This window comes from Xiphophorus hellerii, chromosome 9 (genome assembly GCF_003331165.1).
Source record: "Xiphophorus hellerii strain 12219 chromosome 9, Xiphophorus_hellerii-4.1, whole genome shotgun sequence".
NCBI lineage: Eukaryota > Metazoa > Chordata > Actinopteri > Cyprinodontiformes > Poeciliidae > Xiphophorus > Xiphophorus hellerii.
In genome coordinates, this window is record NC_045680.1 from 23,253,294 (window position 1) to 23,277,622 (window position 24,329).

Here is a 24,329-nt window from a genome sequence, read left to right on the forward strand (position 1 = left end):
ACAGCTCCTTTTTGTGTCGTGCCAACGGCGGATCCGTGTGTTTGCGTACATGTGTACGTGTGAAGGACAAACCAACAGAAAGAGAGAATGTGTACCAGTGTGGTCTGCAGGCCGCTCTGATTGTATTTATATGGCATAAACAAAAGCGAGGAATGCTGGGGGAGGGGTGGGAGCCGAAGAGACACCTAAAGGAAAAGAAAGGAGCAAACAGAGAAAAGACCACGCCAAGAAAGCATCCAGCCGCACGACCTTCGACCCCGACTAGCTGTAAATCTGTCCTCTGGTTCTGTAGTTGTTGGGGGTTTTTTTGTTTGTTTGTTTGTTGTTTTTTTATATGAGGGGAGAAATAACTTGCTCCTTCCCAAAGCGACAACCCTGACATCATATTATCATATACATCATGATACATCTAAACACATATATTGCAGATATGACTCCTGAATTTGACCCAAATTGTAAAAAATGGGTCTAATAAAAGAAGATAAAGCTTAAAGATTCCTTTAGACCACAATTCAAAAACCCAAGTATTTTTGGTGTAGTTTCTGGAGCTAATATCTTAGACAATTCGAAATAAAGCAAAACTAACTCACAAGTAATTTTTAAGCAAGACCTAGGAGCTTGTTTTAAGTAAAAAAAAAACTTCATCCTTAAGATAGATGTAAAAAAAAAAAGTACTAGTTCCCTAGGCAAATTATTGAATTTATAACAGGATATTTTTCCCATCTTCTAAGTGAGAAAATCTGCCAGTGGAACTTGTACTTTTTATCATTATTAAGGAATTATTGATTTAAAACAAGCTTCTATTTTTTTGCTGAAAATTCACTTGCGAATTAATTTTGCGTTATTTGGAGTGCACTGAGACATTTGCACTAGAAATTAGACCAAAAATACTTGGTAAGGTTTTGTGTTTTTGCAGTGCACCCTCAGAGTTACAGCCCCTCACCTCTCCCGCTCCTCTGTATGACAGACAGGAAAGCTTAATCTTGTTTATCTTCCTGCTTCACAGGAACAAGTCAGCATTGATTATTTACCTGCTAAACACTGAGGACTTTGTTGGGGGTTCCCCAGAGATCTCCTTCCGACCCCTATCACTTTACGCAAAACACCGTGGCGCTTCACCGGCAGAGTCGGCAAGCGATGTTCGCGTAGTGTGAAACAGATTAAAGGGAAATTTGAAAGAACATCAACACCAATACATGGAGCGGTACAGAAAGGCACGCAATGTGTGTTTGAGTTGGATCGCGTTTCAGTTTCATTTGGTCAGGGAACATCGTGTTGGGCTCGAACAAATTAGCCGAAGTGCCACGGAGGCTGGCGTCTTCTGAGAAAGCAGTCGATTTTATGAGATCACTGACAACCCATAAAGTGTGAGCTGTCAGAAAACGCTGGACCGAGGCGTCGTGGAGCTTAGCGCTCATGATGGATGTTTCTATCATTTTCTAAATTATTCTTTCTGGCCCGGCGGCAACGCAGATATCAACTACTTCACATCACAGCTCGGTGAGAGCAGACTTTCCCACCATGTGTGCCACGTTGTGGTGAATAACCGTCGCGGGGTCATTAAAAGCGATCCTTGCCAAGGGAAATGTTGACAGAACCTAGTGACACGCCGTCACATTGACATCATAGGACATGTCATGTTGGCAGCTAGCATCATTGTTAGTCTGTGAGCCGTGGTGCAACAAACTGGTGTGTGTTTCAGCTCATGGAAAAATTAATCTGGGGACGGGTCCCAGTTTGACTTCAATGTCTTTGCCCATATTCGGCGTCTAGAAAGAGCATTTAGAGGCTTATAGATGTTTATGTCAGTGATTCCTACAAATTGAGAGAGCAGGAACAGAATAAGGACACGTCTACTGTTAACAGCTGTCAGAGCTGCGATGTGCCAATGTGGGTCAGCATGGATAGATGCTTGGTGTGAAAAATATGCATACAGCATAAATCCATAAAGCTTTTCCACTACTAAGATTTTTTTTTTCTTGGATTCTGTTGTAGACCAACATGCATAAATGTGAGATAAATGAAAAAAATTGAGTTTTTTTTCTTCCATTTTTAACAAATATAAAATGGGGAACATGGATAGTCCTGTCACAATAATAAATTTAGATGGATTACATATCGTCCCTGTAATTATCGCGATAAACGATATTGTTGTTTTGAGACAATTTTCAAGCAATATATTGATAATAATGGCATAATGACGGAAGTTTGCCCTCTCAAAGATGAATATATTTAATTTTGTACAGAACACTTCACATAGAAACCAGAAGATATTTTAAATTATCCAAAATAAAACAACAGAAACCATAAATAAAATGGAATATAAAGTCTCTAAAAATTTCAATCAAGAAATATCAATCATCAGAATGAAAATTATTGAGAAAATATGATTTATTACTTATTACAGCAGTCCTCGGTGTACATTTGTATTCGTGTCGCACCTTTACTTAAACTCCTTAGAGTTCACCTGTTTGCAAAGAGTCCAGTACAACTTCACACCTACTACAACATGCTTATTCATCCAATCTGAGAGGCAAGGAGTCATTAATCAGAGAAACCACCAAGAGGCTCATTGTGTCTCTGGAGGAGCGGCACAGCTCTGGAAGGAGATACTATTAGTTCTGCACCCACTAGAAAAGTGGCAAGAACAAAGCCATCATTAAAACTAAAGCTATTAAATGTCCAGGCTGCAGTTTACCTCGAGCCATGCGGAGTCAGCACAAATGTGGAAGATAGTGCTCTGGTCAGATTTGACCAAGACTGAACTTTTTACCATAAACATTAAATAAAATTTAAAAAAAACTAACTGCAGGTCACCTTAAATGCACCGAATGCACCAGATGAGACAGCCTTCAAGCAACCTGCAGCTTTAATTACTCTGAAAGTTGATTTTACAACGTCTTGACTCAAGGAATGAATACAAATGTACGCCACACTTTTCAGACATTTCAGTCCCAAAGAAATACATCAAAGTTTATGTTTGCAACATGAGAAAAGGTGGAAAGTTCAAGGGGTATGAACACTTTGCAACAGCTCAGGCTGTGAATTTAGGCCTGTTATGAAAATGCTTTGAATATTGAATTAGCCAATAAAAACACTTAGCCCCTGAGATGAAACAGAGACAGCTGACTGGCTAAAAAAGAAAAACATTAGACAACCTCAACAATGATCACACCCGCTGCCTCCTCTTCAATGTTTTCAGCATTAGTCAAAGCCAGCTGCAAGAGCGAAGGAAGGAGCTCCGGTGAAAACGAGTCTCGGTGCTTGTCTGTGGTTCAAAGGGTCATATCTGACTTCAAACTGGGAAACAGTGAAACTGATTACAGGGGTTAAAAAGGATACACGAGACAAAAAAACATGCTCCGGGGGGTCTTTGTGGTCTCGATGACGGTGGCGGGCTAGAGATTCGGTGGTGAATTTATGTTCAGAATCCATAAGCGATCATTAAAAGTCTTCATCTTATTACAGTTTCCCCGCAGCAGCGCTCGCCTTCGCGTGTTGATCTTTCCACCACCGAGGTCCTGACATGTCTGAATAAAGCCATATGTTGGCGAATGTAAACACTCTTTTATGTTACATTGTTTCACACCCAAACAGAAAGTGGAAAGGGCCGGATTCCCACTGGTACCAACCACCGGGTAATAATTATAGACAAACCTTATATTGCGTTATTAACAGGTTGTTTACAGTAGGTTTTTTTTGACATGCGGGGGGGGGCGGGCGGGGAAATCCCGGCGTCTGCTTTTCCTCAGCCCCGGTTTGAATGAGGGGTGGTTCACTGACATTTGCTCTGATGTGAGCCTCGGCGAACCAAAGGCTAGCGGTGCAGCCTTTTTTTAACATGAGTAAATCATTGCCATGTGAATTTTGAAATATTTGTATAATTATAGAAATGACCCAAAAGAAAAAAAAATGATGCTCTTTGTGCATTTTCTGCTGAGATTGTTCTGTGGCCTGAGATAAGGAGCTCTCTGTTCTTTGTCCAAACATCGGATGAAAAACTGCGGTAATCATCGTTTCGAGCGTATTTGCAGAGCCACACTACAAGTTGTGCAATGCGTCATTTGCGTGTCGTATTTGTGGCGGCTATTTATACGGCACTTTTTTTTTTTAATGTTTTGAAACAGCAAGTGAGTCTGCAACAGAACAGCTGCCCCAAAACAACTAACATCTGGCAGAACTCTGGAGTTATTTACTCACAGATGACTTTGTTTGTCTTAGCTGTGGTCATGGTTACAATCTTCTGAAGCAAAAGCAACTTATCCTGAATTATTCGCTGTTGCTTTGATGATTATGGCTTGTTTTGTGTACTGAGTTTGAGAACCCCCCTCCCTTTTTTTTTTTTGTTGCAGATCTGCAGTAATTACTGTGCCGTGTAAACGTATTTATGCACCTTGAACTTTTTCCACAAATTCTCATGTTACAACCACAAACTTCGACGCATCGTATCGGGTTTTTGTTATGGAACAACATAAACCAGTGCGTAATTGCGTTGCGGAAGGAAAACGATCACAGTTTTATTTCAATATTTCTTTTACAAATAAAAATCCGAGCAGTACGGTAATGCCTTTGTATTCAGCCATTCTAGCACAGGGACATGTTTTGGTTAAACTGCAGCGCTCTGTGTATATTTAAGGTTGTTTTCTTCCACCGCAGTCGCATGGTTTCTGCAGCTTCCAACAGGCCCGCTCCCTAGATTGTCCTGAACACTGAACTGATTTAATTACTAGTCAAAAACGACACAAATAAACAGAAAATGTAGTTTTTAAATGAAGCTGTTCATTATTACGAAGGAAAAATATCCAAACCTACATGATCCTGTGTGAAGATGTGATTGCTCCCAAAGATAGCCTGCATGACAGAGGTACCACTGCTGAGCAAAATCATCTCAGTTTTTCTAAAAGTTTTGATGACCCCACAAAACTTTCAGGAAAAGATTCTGTGGATTGATGAGACAAAAAGCGAACTCTTTGGAAAGTGTTTGTCCTGTTTCGTCTGACGTGAAAGTAACACCGGATTTCAGATAAAGATCATCACACCAGCTTTAGAATATGATGGCCGTGTTGTGACGTTCTGGGGCTTTTTTTGCTGCTTCGGGACGTGGAAGACTTGCTGTGATAAATGAAACCATGAATTCTGCTGTCAACCAAAATATCCTGAAGGAGAACATCCGGCTGCCTGTTGCCGACTTCAAGCTGAAACCAGCTTAGGTTCTGCAGCAGGACAATGATTCAAAACACCAGCAATCCCATCTTTGGATGGCTGAAGGAAAACAAAATGAAGACTTTGAAGTGGGCTAGTCAAAATCCTCACCTGAATCCTATTGAGATGCTGTGACATGGCATAAAAAACACCGCTCATGCTGTGAAAACCTTTGAAGTGGCTGAATTACATCAGTCCTGCAAAGATGAGTGGCTCCAAACTCCTCCACAGCTGGAAAAGTCTCACTGCAAACGCTTGGTTGCAGTTGTTGCTGCTAAGGGCGGCACAAGCCATTATCAGGTTCACTTTTTCACTCAATGCCATGTAGATTTGGATTTTTTTCTCCCTTAGTAATAAACGCCTTCATTTAAAAGATGTTTTTGACTAATACTTACATTGGTTTGATGTTCCGAAAAACTGAAGTGTGACAACCCAGGCAACCGTGGCATTCGTGCAGCTAGATTTGAGGATTTCTTAGCTAACAGAAGTGTTGTGATTCTCCCACTTGATCTCTGCAGCTCTCTGAGAGTGACAATAGCCCTGTTGGCCTGTAGTGTTAGGTGGGTGGCCATTTTCTTAGTCAGTTTTCAAATGTGTCATTCCCTTTCCAGTTTCAAAAGATGGACTGAAACGTGCTGTATGAGATGATGTTGTTTTCATGCCCCTAGCCTTCTGGTCTAAGTTTCTCCACAGCTCTATTTGTCACCTCTCTGCTGTGCTCCTTGGTCTTCATGCTTTCCCCTAACAAACCTCTGGAGCCTTCAGAGAACAGCTGGATTTATATGTAGATCAAAGGTGACTAGCTTTTCCACCAAAGCGACTTTAAACAGGCAGTTTCAGAAAGCGGAGAAATCTTCTGATGCCCTGACCTCATCAGAAAGGTCAAGTGTGAAGGTTTTGGGACAATGGGAATCCCTTGTCATCTTCAGGACGCTTATATCGCATTACCTCCGTGGCCCCTGACGGCATGAGGCAGAGGGCGGAGAGACCGGGACAGTGGAGGGTCACTGTCTGCTTCAACCAGAGGAAGCCCAGAATTAATTTCTGACGGACAGCGCTAATGTCTTTCAGATCCGGAGCCTCGGAGCTACAAAGCGTTCTCCGTAACACGAACACAAGGCGGCAGGCAAAATGACAAAGCCGACCATCTGCTAACCAGACGCGCAGACACACACAAGCGTGCACACGCATACGACACACACAAGTCTGTGCCAAACGGATCGATTAGCAGACTAGGGGTGTGAGGGCCACAGCGGGGGGGCGGGAGGTAGGAGGGGGAGACACCCAGGGTCAAAGAGACGGTGTACAGTTTCAGCACATGCTAAATCAGTTACCATCTCGGCCCACATAAAGCCCCGGCTCAGCGCTCGCAGCCACCCCTCGTAATCCCCAAACAATCTGGCTCAATCTGGAGAATAAGTGGGGTGGGGTGGGGGTGGGTGGGTTCTAGTTACAGTAACACTCAGCAGAACAGACACGCATCGTCTGGCACGCTCGACAGACACCGACGCTGGAGGAACACCGCAGTTTTCCAAGTAGCATTTGTTTGTTTCCTATTTCAACTAAGAGGTTGAGTTTTATTCCAAGCTTGCCCATTTCAGCCATAAACTCAAGTAGCCTTGAGTGGTTTACTCAAACGCTCCTTACGGAAACGGCCTCCTTATATAACACCGAATTCCGTCACTTTGTCTCCCTGCGTTTTCCAGATGAGTCACACATGTTCAGAACCAGAGAGTGTATAGGTTAAGTAGGTGAATTGGTGTGTAGTCTTGCATTTGCAGGCTAGAGTGTGTGCTCTGCATTAGCTGACAATAGCCAGATTCCTGCGAGGGACGCTCTCCAAGCCGCAGAGTATGCTGCCACACCATGCCATTAGCGCGGTAATGTCTCCAACAGGACTACCCGAGGCTAACGCGGGGCCTTAACCCGACACCGCACATGCTACATATAACCGAAGATTTGCTTTCTTCTTTCTCAAAACACATCTGGGATTCAGATTTTGCTGTTTGTCAACAACAACAACAAAAAAAACCCTCCTGCCGAACTGCGGGGGTAAGAGGGATTTGGGACGGATTTCCAAGCTGTCCTCCTGCGCATGTTTCACTACGTGTGATCAGACCGCATATGTCACGTTAACCCTTTCCACATTAACCTGAGGTTGCACGTTTTATTACCCGGTGTCATTGGTGCTGCTCCTCTGAAGCCCTCTTGTGGGGGATTTATGGTGGGTGGGTTTAGAAGTCGACTTGTATATCTGCTACATGACAGCTGTTGTAACTTTTCCGTTGACAGACGCGCTTTGTAGGACGTAAATATGAAGTGTCAGGATAAAGTCCTTGAACATGATTTCTTTTTCCTGAGCTGACCTTTTCATAAAACAGATTAAAAAACAAAACTTCCACTAAATATTTTCTGTGCTGTCGGATCAACCTTTTAGGGTTTCGGATTGGATCTGGATTGAATCTGAACCTGAGGAGAAAAAAATGTTCCTCTAGAACAACCGTGTTTATAACCTGGGATAATATCAATCTTCCCTTATATTCCCACGATGAGTTTTGTGATCCAATAAGCATCTTTGCATTTTGAATCCCAAAGAAACACAGCTAATTAACCTTATTATTTAAAAGGGCAGCACATGTCCCCCATCAATAAAATTACTTGCTTGCCTCCTCAACATCGAGTCACAGAAGACAGATTACGGTCGGGCAAAGCAGGCATGAGATTAAATTGTTGTAGGGAAGGACTAAGCAACAATAGGTTATTATGTTTCTGTTTAAGGAAATGTTTATGTCAGTGTGTTTAATTTTATGTATGTGAACATGGTACCAGTGAGAAATTCATCTTTTAATTTTGTGCTGTTAAAGATGAACTTAAACCATTGCTCTCGCTGGGTGAGGTGGTTTCATCGCTAATTCAGTGGTTTACTTTAAAAGGTGCACAAGTTCTGAATTTAACCTTGACTTTTCTCTAATCAGTAAAGTCAAATTTATATACCCAAGCTCAATACACATCCAAATTAAAATGTTCAACCCAAGGTCTTGTCAGAATTGGCAGGATTGGTTTGAATTGATTTGTATGTGGGGACACACCCACCTGTTGGCCCAGTCCATACACTGAGGTCAAAGCCTCCCCTGAAGCCCACTGGTAGCCTCCTTTATCCATTTACAAGCCCAGTTAGATTGAGTGTTTGGACCATTGTCTGCCATGTCGCTCTTGTTTTGAAGTGGAGCTACAACATTTATTGTCATTATTTATTCTTGACACTGTGACACTCCCCAGTACAAGTGGAAGTGAAACAGACCCTTCACATGACGCTGCCACCACTATGCTTGGTAGTTGCATAGTGGTAATCCACACACTGTAGAGCGCACTCAGGTCAACCAGCCAGTTTTTCCTCAATGTTTCCAGGTCAAAGGTAAATTGTAGAGGTGGTCAAGCATTCGCTGTACCCCTCATTACTGGGGTGTACCCTACTTCTACATTTCTGCACATCTTATTTATTTATTTTGATGACATCATTCTGTTTGGGTTATTACTGCCGGTGTAATTGTGACACACTTTCGTTAACCATTCTTGTTGACACTGACGTTTAACGTTAGCTTCACTTTGCTCTCAAAGTACAGATTGAATAAAAGTTTGTGGGAGACAACCTTTGTTATAATTGCTATTGTAGTGAATAAATAGGCTAATGTTAAGCATCTGGAATGATAATGCTCCAAACGGTATTCAAATATTAGCAGGCTACACAAAAACATTTAGATTGCGCCTGTAAACCGGCTGGCTTAAATAAACTCCATTTTGTCTCAGTGGTCAAATAACCAGACAGAGCTATTCTCATTTCTACAAAAAGTGTGTAGTTTTTCCCCTAACTTGTTAAACGTCATTCATCCAAAATTTATTTGGGGTTTGTGTTGATATTTGAGTCTGTCTGCATGCATGCAGCTGGACGAGCGAAACTTTAACAATAATTTCAAACATACGCGGTTCAAACATTGGCAAGTCTCATAATCTCTAATCTACATGATAATTCAGTTTGTAGGTATAAAAATCAAACTCGTAAATTACCTTAATATTCTTGGCCACGATGCAAATTTCTAACCAGAACGGTAAATTCGACAGATGAATGTTTTCCAGTTTTATTATTTTTTTTATTCTTTTGACTGAGGAATTGATTTGAACATCGGTTTGGAAAGATTGAAACAACATTTTCTTATCATTAAGTCATTTCTGTTTTGGGGGTCAGCTTCGTGTTGCTTTAATTTCTGCACAGTTCTGTAGGTTATTACCTCTGCTCTCCTCTATAGATAAGCAATCAACTCTTGGGACTCTTATCAGGCCGGTGGATCAGCACATAGTAAACAGATCCATGTGTCAGCGGACCGTTTGACTGACAGCCCGTCACTTTCTCTTTGTCATCTGCAGCGTGCGCTCAGATAGGATCTATAAGACTTCGACTGGAGTGCTTTTGATCCGGCCAGGAGAAGCCAGATATCTTTGAATGTGCTCCGAAACTCCTGGCCAGTTGGAGCTCAGATAGCAAGCCACAGAGTGAAACCACCACAGGCTTCAGATCCACAGTGGAAAGTTGATGAGAGAATGAACTATTCCACACATCCAGCTCAGTCACATTTATTTTGGGACTTTTTAGCAACTCCATTTAAAGAAAGAGACAAAGCTGTTTAAGAGATGTGCTTTTTCTTAAGCTGTAGTTTAAATAGTTGTTGATGTTTGGCCGAAAATAGTCTTTTATAGTTCGAGTGTTACTAACTGATTTTCATGTCTTAGGTGAGCGTCCGTACCAGTGCCCCTACTGCGACAAAGCGTTCAGCAAGAACGACGGCCTGAAAATGCACATCCGCACCCACACTCGGGTATGTTTGTTTTCACCACTTACAGTAAGTTTCGTCACGCTTTTTATACAGGGTATTCGTGAGTCCTTCAAAGGTCTTAAAATGCCTTAAATCCATCTAATAAAGTTAAGGCCTTAAAATGTCTTCATTTCATTTTTAAAAAGTAAGTTGACTTTTAACGTTAATAATCATAGGTCTTAAATTTTGTCTTAATTTTGTATGTTTTGTGTGTTTTTTTTCTTGTGGAACTTTCTCATACATCTTCATTGAGTGTGACTGGAGATGGTTGAGGCTAATGCTAACTCAATGCTAACACACCCATGCTAGCTAGCTAGTGTAAACTGCAATCTCTCTGTGTAACTCCTGTACAGAAAGTGGACACTTACCTGAACACAGAGACTTTTAAAAACATTTACATCTCTTTGCTTCCCCTGGCTTCATTTTTCAAACACCTCCCTGATGTTGTTTCTTTTCTCGGCGACGGCTTCTTTATCAAAGAGTCAGGATGGATTCACTGTTCAAAAAATGATTGGACTTTTGTGTTTCCAACAACAAGAATCGTCCCCATTTCAGTACCTCCTACTTTCACAGGTTTTAATCAATGGACGTCCTGTCCTTTCTGTTGTCATGGATACAGCTTTGTGTCCGGGCATGATCAGACCTTGTTGGCCAGTACCATTCACAAAGTGTTAAATGATTTCCAAAATCCAGAAATCAAATAATCACACCTAAACTCTTATGGAAAGATGAAGCATTATCGTCCTTTTTTTTTTTTTGCTGACTCACAGTTATGGCCGATTGGTGTGAACTCATCCTCAGCTAAATGAGTGAATCTCCAAACTTAGTAAAATTTAAAGAACAAGTGCAAAAGAAGACCACTTATTTATACTGGGTTGAACACATTAGTGAAGTGGAAAATAGCAAACAATTAAATTAGTTTTCTTTATGTTATGGATCAACATGTAACCTTCAGTGGGACTCATTGGTAATTCAGCTCGAAACATGTCAGTGTAGCTCCAGGTAATCACTTATGGACAAACTTTAACAACTTGCTTTCTGTTTGAAAGAAACAAAAACAAAAAAAAAACGCTGTCTGCTAGAAGCAAGGCAACTTGAGTGATTTGCTTTGAACATCGTAAACTTTAATGACTAGAGTTTCAGCTGCTCTCTGGAGATCTTTATCCTCTACGTCGACAGCTATCCGTACACAGGAGCTGCAGTATTCTCTTTTACTGGGAAAATTGTTCTTATGGGTAAAAAGCTAATTTTTTCGGGAACAAAATAACAATTTAATCAGTACAACAGTATAAACACCCATTTTTCTGGCCATGTATACAAAAATATGCAGCATTTCTTTTCAAATTACTATGGCAAGCACTGTTGCACGCATCACTTTGGAGGTGGCTGAAACACTGTACACCCTCAGCAGTTTTGCCATTTAAAAAGATGCCTCAAACCGATATGGGATATCCGAGCAGTTCTGCTGTTCCCCTCTGCTTTTCCTTTGGTTTTAAAGCTAAATGAAGATGTAGAGTAAACATAACGTGAGGCAGTGTTCAGGGTGGGAAAAATTAAAGCCTTAAAGGCAGGCTTTTCATTTCTCACAAGTTTATTTCCAGAGCTGGGACACGCTGCTCCTTCCTCGGCATCAGTTTTCAACTTATTGAGCTTTTAGCCAAAACAAAACTCTCTAACCATCTAAGCATCTGAACATGTGTGCTACTTATGACAAAATCGACATAAAATGTGTTTTATATAATATTTCCATCGTCAGTCTGACTGTGACATTTGCAGCCTGTCAGCGTTGTTCACTGAAGCGTTTTGTTCCCGTTTTTAATGCTGTCCAGAGTACAGCGCGCTGCCCTGCCTGTTGCAGCGCGTCAACAGCGGAGGTATCCCACTCAAGTCGTCCGTCTCCGTAGAAACAGGCAGATGTAATTTAGCGGTGTGCTGCTGATTAGACTGACTGATGTTTTTGCTCTGAATATTCCCAGACCTGCCTTTGCTCACGGTTCTCTAAAATATGGGCTGAACAGTTACAAACAGCAGAGCCGGATGAAGTCACTGTTGGAAAAACCCCCCCCCAAAATTAATGTCATTTGGCCGAAGGAGCCGCAGCTCACCGTTAATGAACACATGATTTCAGATGGATGAGGCCGGGGTTTCGTGTGTTTCATCCAACAAACCACATCTCTGGCAAACCTGGGAGGAACATGTCAGACGCAGATATCAGGCTTCTGGTTTTACTTTCTCACATTTTTAAATTTCACGTTTAAATGGATGTTATTCAATCAGGTCTTCTGACTGATGAAACGTTTTTGTAACAGAGTTTTTAATCGTTTGGGGCAGTTTGACAACTTACAACAACGGTTTAAGGGAATTAGTGGTAGACGTGCCGCAATTTAGTCACTTTATGGCCAATTTATGATCCATGCTTTTTGTAAAACTCTTGAGACCCTATATTGATGTCTCTTTAACTATAAATATCCAAATATTTTTTCTAAATATACTGAAAATTATTCTGTATTAATACAGTCAATATGGTAACATAAATTTAGAGATACTCATACGAAAAACAAGCAAATAAAGAATTACACCAAATCCAAGCTTGTCACAATAAGCAATTCATCAATTAATTGCATAATCAATTAGTTTGATAATTTCCATTTTCATGATTAATATTTTTTGCAAAGCTATTCAGTTTACAGAGACTTCATAATCCCTTTTATTTATAGTTTCTGTTGTGTGTGGTTTTTATTTCCTTTTATTTATTGTTTTTGGTTTGGATGTTGTTTTATTTTGCATATTTAAAATGTCTCCGACTTCAGCATTCAGCATCTATGCACCACAAATTTGGAACAAACTTCCAGAAAACTGTAAAACAGCTGAAACACTGACTTCCTTTAAATCTCGACTAAAAACCCACCTGTTTAGGATTGTATTTGAAACGTAATCAATTACAAATTTATTGATGGAACCTGACTTGATGTCGTGTTTTGATTGTTGATTCTATGTTCATTGTGTTTCTGTGTTTGTAATGATGTAAAGCACTTTGAAATGCCTTGCTGCTGAAATGTGCTATACCAATAAAATTTGACTGATTGATTGATTGATTCCAAGATGAAGTAATCTCTACAAAATTAAAGTTTTCTAGTCTTTGGCAGGGCAAACTTGCATTATTATTACTTGAAAATTGTCTCAAAATGACAATATTATCGTTTATAATTTTTGGGACAATTTATCGTACATAAAAAAATGTGTTACTGTAACAGACCTCCAAGTCTTTTTTTAATCCAAAAAACAATAGAGCTCACAGACTTCTTCAGTTTCATCAATGTGCCGCGCTCCCAGTTTCACCTACATGCTGGTCAAAGACGCTACATCGTACCATTTCCTGCGAATTTGAAAGCTTTTTTGAACTTGATTGTTGACGATGTGGTGTCAGCCATTCCTAATCAGCTGTAAACAAATCAGTGCACTTTCTCCATCTGCATACTTTACCCTGAAACGAGCTAAAATAGGACAGCTGAGAAGTTTCTGTTTGTTCACTGCTCTTCCAGAAAATCACGTCTTTACATGAGAACCTGGATTGAAACAAATGTGATTCACAGAGACACAAATCATTGTAAACAATTATAATTTGAACTTTGTCATGGTTGAAACGTTTCTCTTTACCTTAAAAATGCAATATGCAAAGTTTACAGAAATACATTATTTACATATTTGTTAAAATTGTCACTCTGTCGTGACAGATAATCTGTGAAAAGTTTGAGTTCCTCTGCCGAGCGCTACTATTGAAGAAACACACTGCTCCCGGTCAGAAACAACCAATTAATCCAGGAGGAATGTCTTAGCGTTGTCAATCACCCTTGTGTACGGGATAATTAATGTGGTGGACAAACAGATAAACGGTTTCCAGGTAAACTGTTCATCTGCCATCGGTGGCCATGCTAACTAGCCTTAGCATTCATGGCAGGCTTCGTTGTGGGGAACTAGCTTTAACGTAGCAGAGTGGAAGGGGTAGGATGATTGAAAGCCTCCTGGCTCTGATTGGTTGTTTCTGACCAAGCTGTGTTTTTCTGCAGATGGCAGTAGGAGCACAAGGAGGAAGTGGAAGAGTTCAGTTTTTTCCAGGTTATCTGTCTCATACTGTCGTAACAAAGTGACTGTTTTAACAAATATGTAAAAAATCTTTCTTTTTTTTTCAAAAAACGTACTTACTTCAGCTTTGATCCCATTGCGCTCCCAGTAGAAAAAGCACTACATCACTCTGACCAGTCAGCTTTTCTCCTACAATAACATGGCAATCAATCCTGCAGGGTTCCTGACAGGCTGATACCGCCTTAAGCCATGTTGCCAGCTTGTCTAAAAAAAAAAAAAAAAAAATCCTTTTGGTTGTTGGTTTTTTGGTGACCTGAAGGCCGTCGGTGCACAGCGGCTTCCTGCTCGCATGGCGCTTTACAAATACCTGCATATTTAATGCGTCACGTGAGAAGATCTGCTGCTCTGGGACTGAACACACAAGACTCGGTCCGCGCTTCGCTGGATGTGCGCTTTGTAGACCGGTCGTATTCAGGTGAAAGGTCGGGTCAGGGGTCAGAGCGCGAACAGCTGCTCGAAGGCCGGAGGTCACCAGGTACAGATGTTTGATGTTACCGGGGTCACAGTGATGCATTGTGGGTGTTACTTAAAAAGTCCATCCATGCGTTTATGTTTTAGTGTTTTTTTAACTTTTCGGAGTTGTGGAAAACTTCTGATTCTGGTGAAAGCCGAGGGATTTCAGTGGGAATTAGCATTACATTAATCGGAACAGAATCCGTTTCCGTGGGGCGGGCAGGGCTTCTCACACACAGGGGGCTTTATTTCCATTGTCCCTCTCCGCCCCCCCGCTTCCCCTTCGCTCTGTCACATACGCACAAACAGTCGCATCCTTAAAGCCGCTCGCAAGCGCTATACGCAGTGAACCTGATCTTTACCTCCCTTTGTCTCTTGTGTCACTGGGCACTCCTTGCCCAGCCCACATGATAGCGCCTTTCCCAGGACCCTTGCTTCCTGCATTCACCCTGTTCCCATGACAACTAAGCCCAAAATGGGGCAGAGCCTCCGCTATCAGCCATACTTGTCAGAAAGAGCGGCAGTGGGAACCAGCCCCTCGCTATCTCCTTCTCGTTTTTTCTGAAAGTCTTTAAAGTGTCAGTGGCGTTTCCCCTCAGCGAGCAGCACACGCCTACCGTCGTCCCTCTTCATCATGCATACTGTACACACACACACACACACACACGCCCACACACATGTATAGTTGTGACAACACACCCACGGCGAGATAGCTGCTTCTGGCTGAATTGCAAAAACACACAATCTTACCAAGTATTTTTGGTCTAGATTCCAGTGCAAATATCTTAGTACACTTGAAATGAGACAAAACTAGATCATAGGTAACTTTTCCACAAGATATAGGAGCTGGTTTTACATCAATAAGTCCTTAAATTTGATGAAAAATGCTAGTTTCACTAGCAGATTGTTTCACTTATAACATGGGAAAAATGTCTTATTATAAGTGAAATAATCTGCCAGTGGAACCAGTACCTTTGATTTAAACAAGCTCCTATATCTTGTGAAAAAGCTACCTAGGAGCTAGTTTTGTCTTATTTTAAGTGTACTAAGATATCTGCACTAGAATCTAGACCAAAGATACTTGGTAAGCTGTTGTGTTTTCGCAGTGTGACTTAAGAAAGGCCTCCAAAAGCAGCAGAGGAAATGTTCTTTGGTGAACTGATGAGGTGTGGAGACAGAGGATTAATCTGCTACAGAAACACATTCAAAGCGAATTTCTGTTCCTTGTTTTCCTTTACTCTTTTTAGGAATCCATGTGTTTTTGATGGTCCCCATGTTGGCCGTTTCCCATCTCCACGAGCGTACAGGCAGAGCGTCCGGGTGTGAAAGTTAACCTGGGACACTTCCACATCTTTCCTGCATGCCTGTTTGTTTTCCTCTCTCTCTGCGTATACACTCCAACATGTGTGTGTCGTTACTGTTTTTTCCCTTTTCTTCCTTTCCCCTCCAGGTTTTGTCCATATGTGATGAAAACTGGCCGCGTTCTGTCATACAAAGTGCCCTCTTTTAATCTCTCCGTCTCTCCACAGGAGAAGCCGTACAAATGCAGCGAGTGCAACAAGGCCTTCAGCCAGAAAAGAGGGCTGGACGAGCACATGAGGACACACACGGGAGAGAAACCCTTCCAGTGCGACGTGAGTGCAGGCTGCCCTTCATTTCTCGATTCCTCCCTGTTTTCGTCTGTTTTTTGTTTTGTTTTTGTTTTTTTTTGGGGGGGTGATGGAGTTCTGGCACGAGGCCAGATGCGGAGCTCGGTTCGAGCCAGATAGGGATCTTGCCTCTCCGGAGGGGCAGAGTGAACAGATCTCACGTAAACACTTTGAGAGGATCAGAGGGATAAATTACCCTCTGCTTATAATACTGCAGAAGTAATAATTATTCGCAGAGACACGCAACAGAACTTCCTGTCAGTGTTTTGTAGCTGTTTTAGGAAGGACTTAAAGATTTGTCACAAAATGTTGTGCTCGTGATAAAAGTGACAATAAGAACCAGTTATTTAGGTTTTCATTAGAACACCAGTCATAAAACAGTATGATTTATATCACTAAACTGCACACAGTTTAGTGATATGCATTTAATCATTTTCAAATTTATTGATGTTGCCTTTGAACAAACAGTGGAGAAAATAGTAAAGCCAACAATCGACAAACAGTTTTTAACATTGGTAATTAGAATTTATCGTCACAAGGATAAATCAGAATTCCTATCACGATAAGAAATTTATCACGATAAATGTTAAATGATACGATAAATTCCCACCCCCACCAAAACCTTATCACCGTTTGTGACATGTTTACAACCAAACTTTCAGGCTGAAAACTGTCTCTTAACTTTTGCTAAGTTACTGAAACCAAAAACAATAATTCAGTTGTAGGAAGCAGCTCTAAGAAATCGCAGGGGCACAATTTCAGATAATTTGACAAAAATATGATTCTTGACGATGTGGCCATGTGACTTTGAGCTCCTACTGCTGATTTACTCATCAGTTCTGTGATGAACTACTTCTGCTTGGCGTCACATCTGAACAAGCACATGTTTTTTATATTCAGTGTGACTAACAGTTTCCAAAAGACACGGTTATCTCTGATATATATCACGGGTGAATTGGGTTTTTTTTTTTTTTGCTTTGAAATCTTAAAAAAGATGTTCCCTAAAACTCCGGAGGAGGAATCTCCTAAGTAGCGTAGCTTTTCACGGCTAACGAGCGTAGCGGCTAAAGGCTAAATACCTGTAACGGCTTATGTTCTGGTTTCTTTAAGTAAGAACAAATAGTCCAAGCTAAAATATGACCAAATGTTGTTTACTTCGCTGAGATACTGGATTCCTGCTGTATTTAGGGGATTATAATTGTCGTACTTTGCAGTTCCTTGCAAAACTGTCCAGGTCTCCTGAACCTTTTCACATTGAGTAACGTTAAAACCACAGACTTCATTGTATTTAATGGTATTCTAGGTGATGGACCAAGAAAAAGTAGTGCATGAGTGTCTGTATTCTTCCCTTAAAGTCAATGCAAGACCAATTTTTGCTGCATCTTCTAGTCTTATTTGGGTCCTTGGGTGTGGAATTCTTCTTTCTGCATTCTGCATTACGTCTTTTGGTCTCTCACATAAAATCCCAGTGAAATACATCATAAGTCAAGGTTTTAATGTGGTAAATGTGTGGAAAAGTTCAAGGGGTATGAACAGTTCTGAAAGGCACTGCACTGGAGGTGCTAGGACCAATCACTTGAGAGAGAGAGCGGCTGGGCCTCAGGTTAGATGACTAACAACAGTGGTGCTCTGCGTTGATGTTAATGGAGATAGTTACTGTTTATGAGATCTGGAGAGTTTTCCCTCATTGAAAGAGGATCAAAGAAGACCTTTGCAGGCTTGATCTTCTTTCAGTTGGCTCCACCAAATGAAATTTTGCAAACAGCCTTGCCAAAAACACTTATCCACTATCCAAACACAATTCCAAACTTCCCTAATGGGTTTGGGTTACAAATCAGCAAGCGAGTAACCGAAGCCAGTAAAACCTTAAAACATCTGATTCTTCTGAATTTTGAGTTTTTAAGGCTTCTGAACCAAAACGAGAAAACCAGAAATTGTTAAACAAACAGGGAACAGTTTGCTCAGATGCAGTTATCTCGTTTCACTGATGCTAAACAGCAGATCATCAGCGGGAATTTCATTTCCGCATTTTCCTAGCTTGATATCTGTGGAGAAAAAAGTGGATCTGAAAAACAAAATGCTTATCCATCCATTCATCCGGCTCATTGCGAACTTTCCACACTGTGAGAACACAAAACCTTTTCCAAGTTTGTTTGGTCTAGTTTCTAGTGCCAATATTTTTAGTACACTTGAAATAAGACAAAAGTAACTTACAAGTAACTTTTCAGCAAGAAATAGGGACATGTTTACGTCAATAAATCCTTCATATTGATTTGAAATAACCTGCCAGTGGAAATACGTTACAAAAACACAAAATATTACCAGATATTTGTATCTTCTTTCTAGTGAAACAAGACACTAGAAGTTTAGTTTAGTTTAGTTCAATACATTTGAAATAAGACTAAACTTGATGAGAAAGTTTTAGTTCCATTGGCAGATTGTTTCAGTTACAATAAGACACTTTTCTTATAAGTGAAAAAAGTACTAGTAAAAATAATAATATAATAATATTCAGGATTTACTAATCTCTTCATATCTTGATGAAGAGCTAATTGTTGGTTAGTTAGTCTTATTTCAAGTGTACTAAGATGTTTGCACTAAAAACTACACAAAAAATACTTGGTAAGATTTAGTATTTTTGCAGATTTCATATTGGGATTAAAGAGGTAGAATACTGCCTTCCACCTCTTTTTGTGTCTTTTGGTCTTTTATTTCTGTACCATATACAGCAGAAAACATAGAAACTGCATGTTTTTATTAACGAGTGACCATCAGAAGAACTCCTGAATAAACATGTCAAATTTAAGACCCAGAAAGCTTTAAAGCAGAAACCCCATCTACCCAGAGACCCATCTGCAGCTTTATTTAAACGTCATAAAATCAGCATCCCATTCACTGACAATTAAGCATCGCCACAAAGGCTCCCTCCTGACCCCCCAAAGATATCAAACACTCATCTGGCTGCTTTTTTCTCCAGCCTCAAAAGAGATATTTCCATGTCATTAACTTGATCCTAAGAACCAGTGGAAATAACAGAAATGACATTTGGATTTTATTAGAGGAGACGGTTTATGTTCGAGTCAGACAGAAAGGGATCGCACGCTCCCAAGACACGTTTTACGGACGTGAAAAGAGAGCCTGCGGATTCGGCGTCCGTCGCAAAACTGCCGAAACGTTGTCGAGGCAGGAGACGCCGAGGCTCTTTGCTCAACAGCTTCCTGTCACTGTAAAAAGTAAAAATAGCCCGCCGACGCTGGGTCTGTTATGCGGATTGTCGAGCCGCGGTTAGCAACAGCCAGGTAGCGCATCGATGTAGATATCCGATGTGATCCGCTTTGCTATCAGAGCGGCTGTTTAATGCCGCAGAGCCACAGATGTGTGCTGTCTGACTCTCTAAATGTAATTCGCAGATGGAGCCGAGGACGCATGCTGAGATTCTCCCAGCTTTATGTCAAAACGGTATTCCGGCCAATGCTGGATTATCCTGATTGATACGGGGGGGGAGAGAGGGGAGCGCGAGGAGTCATCAGTGCAAAATGACTTATTTAGGATAAATGTTAAAGTGCCGTACAATCTCTCCCATCCCTGAAGGGGGTGGAGGGAGGGGAGTTCTCATACTTTATGTCTTCTTTATAAATGAGCCTATGTCACTGTTCTAAAGCCAAACCTCACTGTCAGCCAAAGAACTCAGTAAGTGGAAGCACAAACGTTTTCCAACCCATTGAACTGCTTCATAACTTGCTTCAATGTGATTTAATGAGGATTTTACACAACAGACCAACAGAGTGGAACATAATTAACAGTTTACATGATACAGATGAAATCTGTCAAACCTGTCTGAAGTTGTTTCGTCACCTTCTTCAAATGAAACTAAATTGGTGTCAAGTGTTTGTGCTGCAAAAATGTTCATTGGTGCCGCAATCATTTCAAAGATATTAATAAATGCTTCCAGGGGTCATCACAGGTCAACCAGCCAGGCCAAAGTCGTATTAAATATTGTGTCAATCAACAGTGCTACTTTTGTGCTGCAAAAAAAAAAAGTAAATCGTGTCGCTATCATTTTAAAGATATCTCTATGTTTCCACAGGTCATCAAAGGTCAACCAACCCAGCTATATTTACAAAATGAAAGAAACATGGTGTCCATGTTTTGTTCAGCAGCAATTTAATTTGTGCCGCTGTTGTTTTAAAGATATTAGTAAATGTTTCCAGCAGTCGATAAAGCTCAACAAGCCAATCCACATTTGCAAATTCAAATGAAATATGGTGTCAATCGACTGTGCTACGTTTGAGCAGCAAAAACGTTAGTTTGCGGCGCTGTCATTTTTAAGATTTAAAAAAAGAAAAGGTTTCCAGAGGTCACCAGAGATCAACCTGTCCTCCTTTGTAGCGCTAGTTTATTGACACCAAACATGCTTCATTTTGTAAATGTGGGGGAGCTGGTTGACCTTTGATGACCTCTGGAAACACTCACCGATATCTTTCAAAGGATAGCAGCACAAAGAAATAATTTTGCTGCACAAACGCTTTTGTTTAATTTGAAGAAGGTGAGTGTGGGAGGGCAACTTCACTTAGGATACTAAGATGCCTTTAAATAAAATAAAGTGCAGTAGATTGTATGTAAATCATCTAATTAGTTAAAATATGTCACTTGTGTTTAATGTAATCTCAGTGTAAATCCAGCAGCTTTATATTGATCAGAGGCTTAATGTAAAACATAACTAACGTTAACTAAGAAACACTGAGACAGGAAGGTTGAAGAAATGTAAGAACTGCACCAAAGTACATGAAAGACATAAAATCTGAATAAAATAAAATGACGAAAAGAAAAGAAAACGTAAGAAAAGAAAAGAGAAAAGTTACAGCGTCAGACCTCAGTTGAATGCCATCAAAAAAAAAGTTTTAAGAAGTCATTTAAAACGACCGAGACTGTGGGCAGATCTAATCTGAAGGGTAACTTATTCCAGAGAACGGGAGCAACAACAGAGGAAGCACGACTTCCTTTGCTCTTAAGTCGAGTCCGAGGGACGTTTAATAGCAACGGGTTGAGTCCGACTGTGACTTTAAAAATGATCGTTAAGGATGCCCTCCTTGTAGTCTGAATGATGAGCAAAGAAAAATGGGCAAACTGGAGGATGTAACACAAACCCATGTCGAACTTTTACAATTTTTACCTCTAAACATCTTTCAGAATCATGCGTCCCTTTGTGTTGACCTGTAACGTAAAATTCCAATAAAATATAAAGAAACTCTTTATGTAAAGTGACAAAATTCAAAAACATTCAATGGATACGAATACTTCTGCAAACTGGTAGCTCTTCTAGTTCTTCAGTTTGCTGCTGTCATGATCCCTATCAGCCCACATTTGTCCTGTTTTGCAGGTGTGTGATCTCTCCTTTAGCTTGAAGAAGATGCTCAGCAGACACAAGCTGACCCACAACCCCAACCGGCCCATGGCGGAGTGCCAGCTCTGCCACAAGAAGTTCACTCGGAACGACTACCTCAAGGTCCACATGGAGAACGTCCACGGCGAGACGGAGAGCTAAAGTCAATTACAGGAGCACAAGCGAGATCCCCGAGATAAAGCCCTGTCTCGCGTTTTACGCACCAGTAAAGTACCAACATGTATAGATGAACAGATAGCTGGACTTATTGGCATTGCCGATAGACCCATGTAAGAATATGGGAAACATTAAGGCAGGCATGTGGAAGCTGAACATTTCTACCCCCCCCCCCCCCCCCCCCCCCCCCCCTCCGTTCCCCGAAGTTCTTCGTCATCCTGTTTCCGCATTATTTTTAATATTCGAACAAACAGATTCCCATATGTTATATATGCCTCCGGAGCCGCTGTGTCTGCTCCCAGGAACGTCTTGCATTTCACGTCAAATCCTTCCGACCTCTTTCTCTTTGTTCCGTTTCAACCAGAGCTCGTTGTACCTCGACTTTTGCTTTTGTGGCCAGCGGCCAAGATCTGAAGGAAACCAGTGATCCGATTCCCTTTAGGTTCCCTCTCCTGGTTTTATTTGCATCCGTTCACACTGCTTTTGTTTAAAGTGACGCCTGCTCTTAGGGGGCGTCCAGACCTCCTCGGATCTGCGCCTTTTATTTCTGCAGCTTACTGTACATGCGATGGAACCGTACTGGTGAAAGCAGGAAGTCGCTGCGCGATCTGCACCGACTCACAACTTTCAGCTTTTGTTTACGTAAAACCCAGAAAGTAGAAACAGGCTTTCATCAGTCAGATCTGCAGCTTTGTTGTTCTGGATCTACTTACTCTTTCACTGTTTTAAGGGGGGTTAAAGTTCGCTCCATGTTTGACATAAAGGGTTTTGGAAAAGCATTAGCAGTCCTGCAACTTTTTCTTTTCTGTTTTTGCTGTTACAACTGCAAGCATCAGTGCATTTTAGTGGGATTGTTTTGGAGTTAGACAGACACAAAGTAGCACAGAACTTTGAACGGTGTTTTTCTTTTACAAAAGGAAAATCTGAATAGCACTGCAAAAACACAACGTCTTAACAAGTAATTTTGGTCTAGTTTCTAATGCAGGTGTCTTAGTGTACTTTAAATAAGAGAAAACCCAACTTACTTGGGTTTCAACAAGATTTAGGAGCTTGTTTTAAGTCAACAATTCCTTAATATTGATGAAAAAGTATTTGTGCAACTGGCAGATTATTTCACTTGTCAAATGGGAAAAATGCCTTCTTGTAATTGAAATAATCTGCCAAAGGAACAAGACCTTTTTCATCAATATTGACTTCAAACAAGCTCTTATCTCTTGTTACTTGTAAGTTAGTTTTGCCTTATTTCAACTGTGCGAACATATTTGCACCAGGAACTGGACCAAAAATACTTTTGTGTTTTCAGCGTGTAGATTCAATTTTGCCCCATTACACAAATTCACCTTCTTCCACGTGTTGCTTTTTGCCAAACGTTTATTGGGACTTCTCATGATTTTCTTTCATCAGTAGTTTTTTTCTCCTCTATTTTACACAAGGCTCAGATTTTTTGGGGGGGGAACGCAACTAAAAATCCTGCCAACACTGATATAGTGTAACAAATTTCCGAGGCCCAAAGGAACAGCTGTATGTCCACTTAGTTTAAATCGCACTTTGGTTAACTATTCATCAATTAGTTGTGCTGAATTTTACTTAGAGGAATCAGAAGAAGGGTGGCTGACTGCTAATGCACCTAACTCCCTTTTTCAGATTCTTGCTGTAACAGTTTGGAAACTAAACTCGTCCAATCGGTTTAATAGTTCTGTTGTGTTTCAATCTAACACGTGAAATCCCAATAAAAATCGACTGAGGTTTGTTGTCGTGATGTTTATGGGGTGTGAATACTTTAGGAAGGTACTCTTTGTTCTCCGTTTTCAGCAGACTCTGCTGTTTGAACTCCGTCATTGGCGTAAGATGAATGACGCCAATTCATCTTACGCCAGTTCGATGAATTGGCGTCATTTCAAAAGTTCAAAAGATCTTTTTTCTCCACACATTTGTGGACGAATCAGTTTCCTACAAAGGAACTAAAGAAGCACCAAAGTTTTTGTTTACGTTCATTAGAGACTCTTTAATCTCTCTTTCATGTGCAAGTCGCCCAAGATGTTGTGCCTTATAAAATATGTTTACGTGCTTTTATGTTAATCCTTGTTCAATACAGTGTTTCTTTTTAAAAGAAAATGTTTCAGGAGCGTTTTCTTCTTCTTCTTCTTCTTCTTCTTCTTCTTTTCCCAATGCTATTCCCACTTCCTTCTTCCTTCCTCGTTCGGCGTCCTCATGATTAATCCAGCTGTTTGTCCTGCATCTGGAAAATGTGAATTGTCACTTCACACTTTTTGTGTTTTCAGATGTTATGAAACCTCATCACCTACCAAAACGGCCATTTCTCCCCCCCCACTTACTCTAATTACGTGTTTGTGAACTGTTGACACTGAGGGGGGAAGGAAATGGGGGAAGAAGAAAAAAAAAAAAGATCGGCTTTTGAGAGTTGATTAAAAGCGTTCATTTCTCGTTAATCTA

The 24,329-nt window shown here is 40.8% G+C and overlaps 1 protein-coding gene across 2 annotated transcripts in view; it reads left to right on the forward strand.

The window, feature by feature from the left end:
• The window catches only part of prdm5 (PR domain containing 5), a 54,860-nt gene extending 30,870 nt beyond the window's left edge, over positions 1-23,990 (forward strand). For both annotated transcript variants that reach the window (XM_032573064.1, XM_032573065.1), the window contains exons 14-16: positions 9,988-10,073; positions 16,196-16,300; positions 21,696-23,990. In XM_032573064.1, coding sequence (XP_032428955.1) covers positions 9,988-10,073; positions 16,196-16,300; positions 21,696-21,860 — 356 coding nt within the window. In that variant the 3' untranslated portion in view covers positions 21,861-23,990. The remainder of the gene's footprint in view (positions 1-9,987; positions 10,074-16,195; positions 16,301-21,695) is intronic.
• Positions 23,991-24,329: the final 339 nt, after the last annotated feature.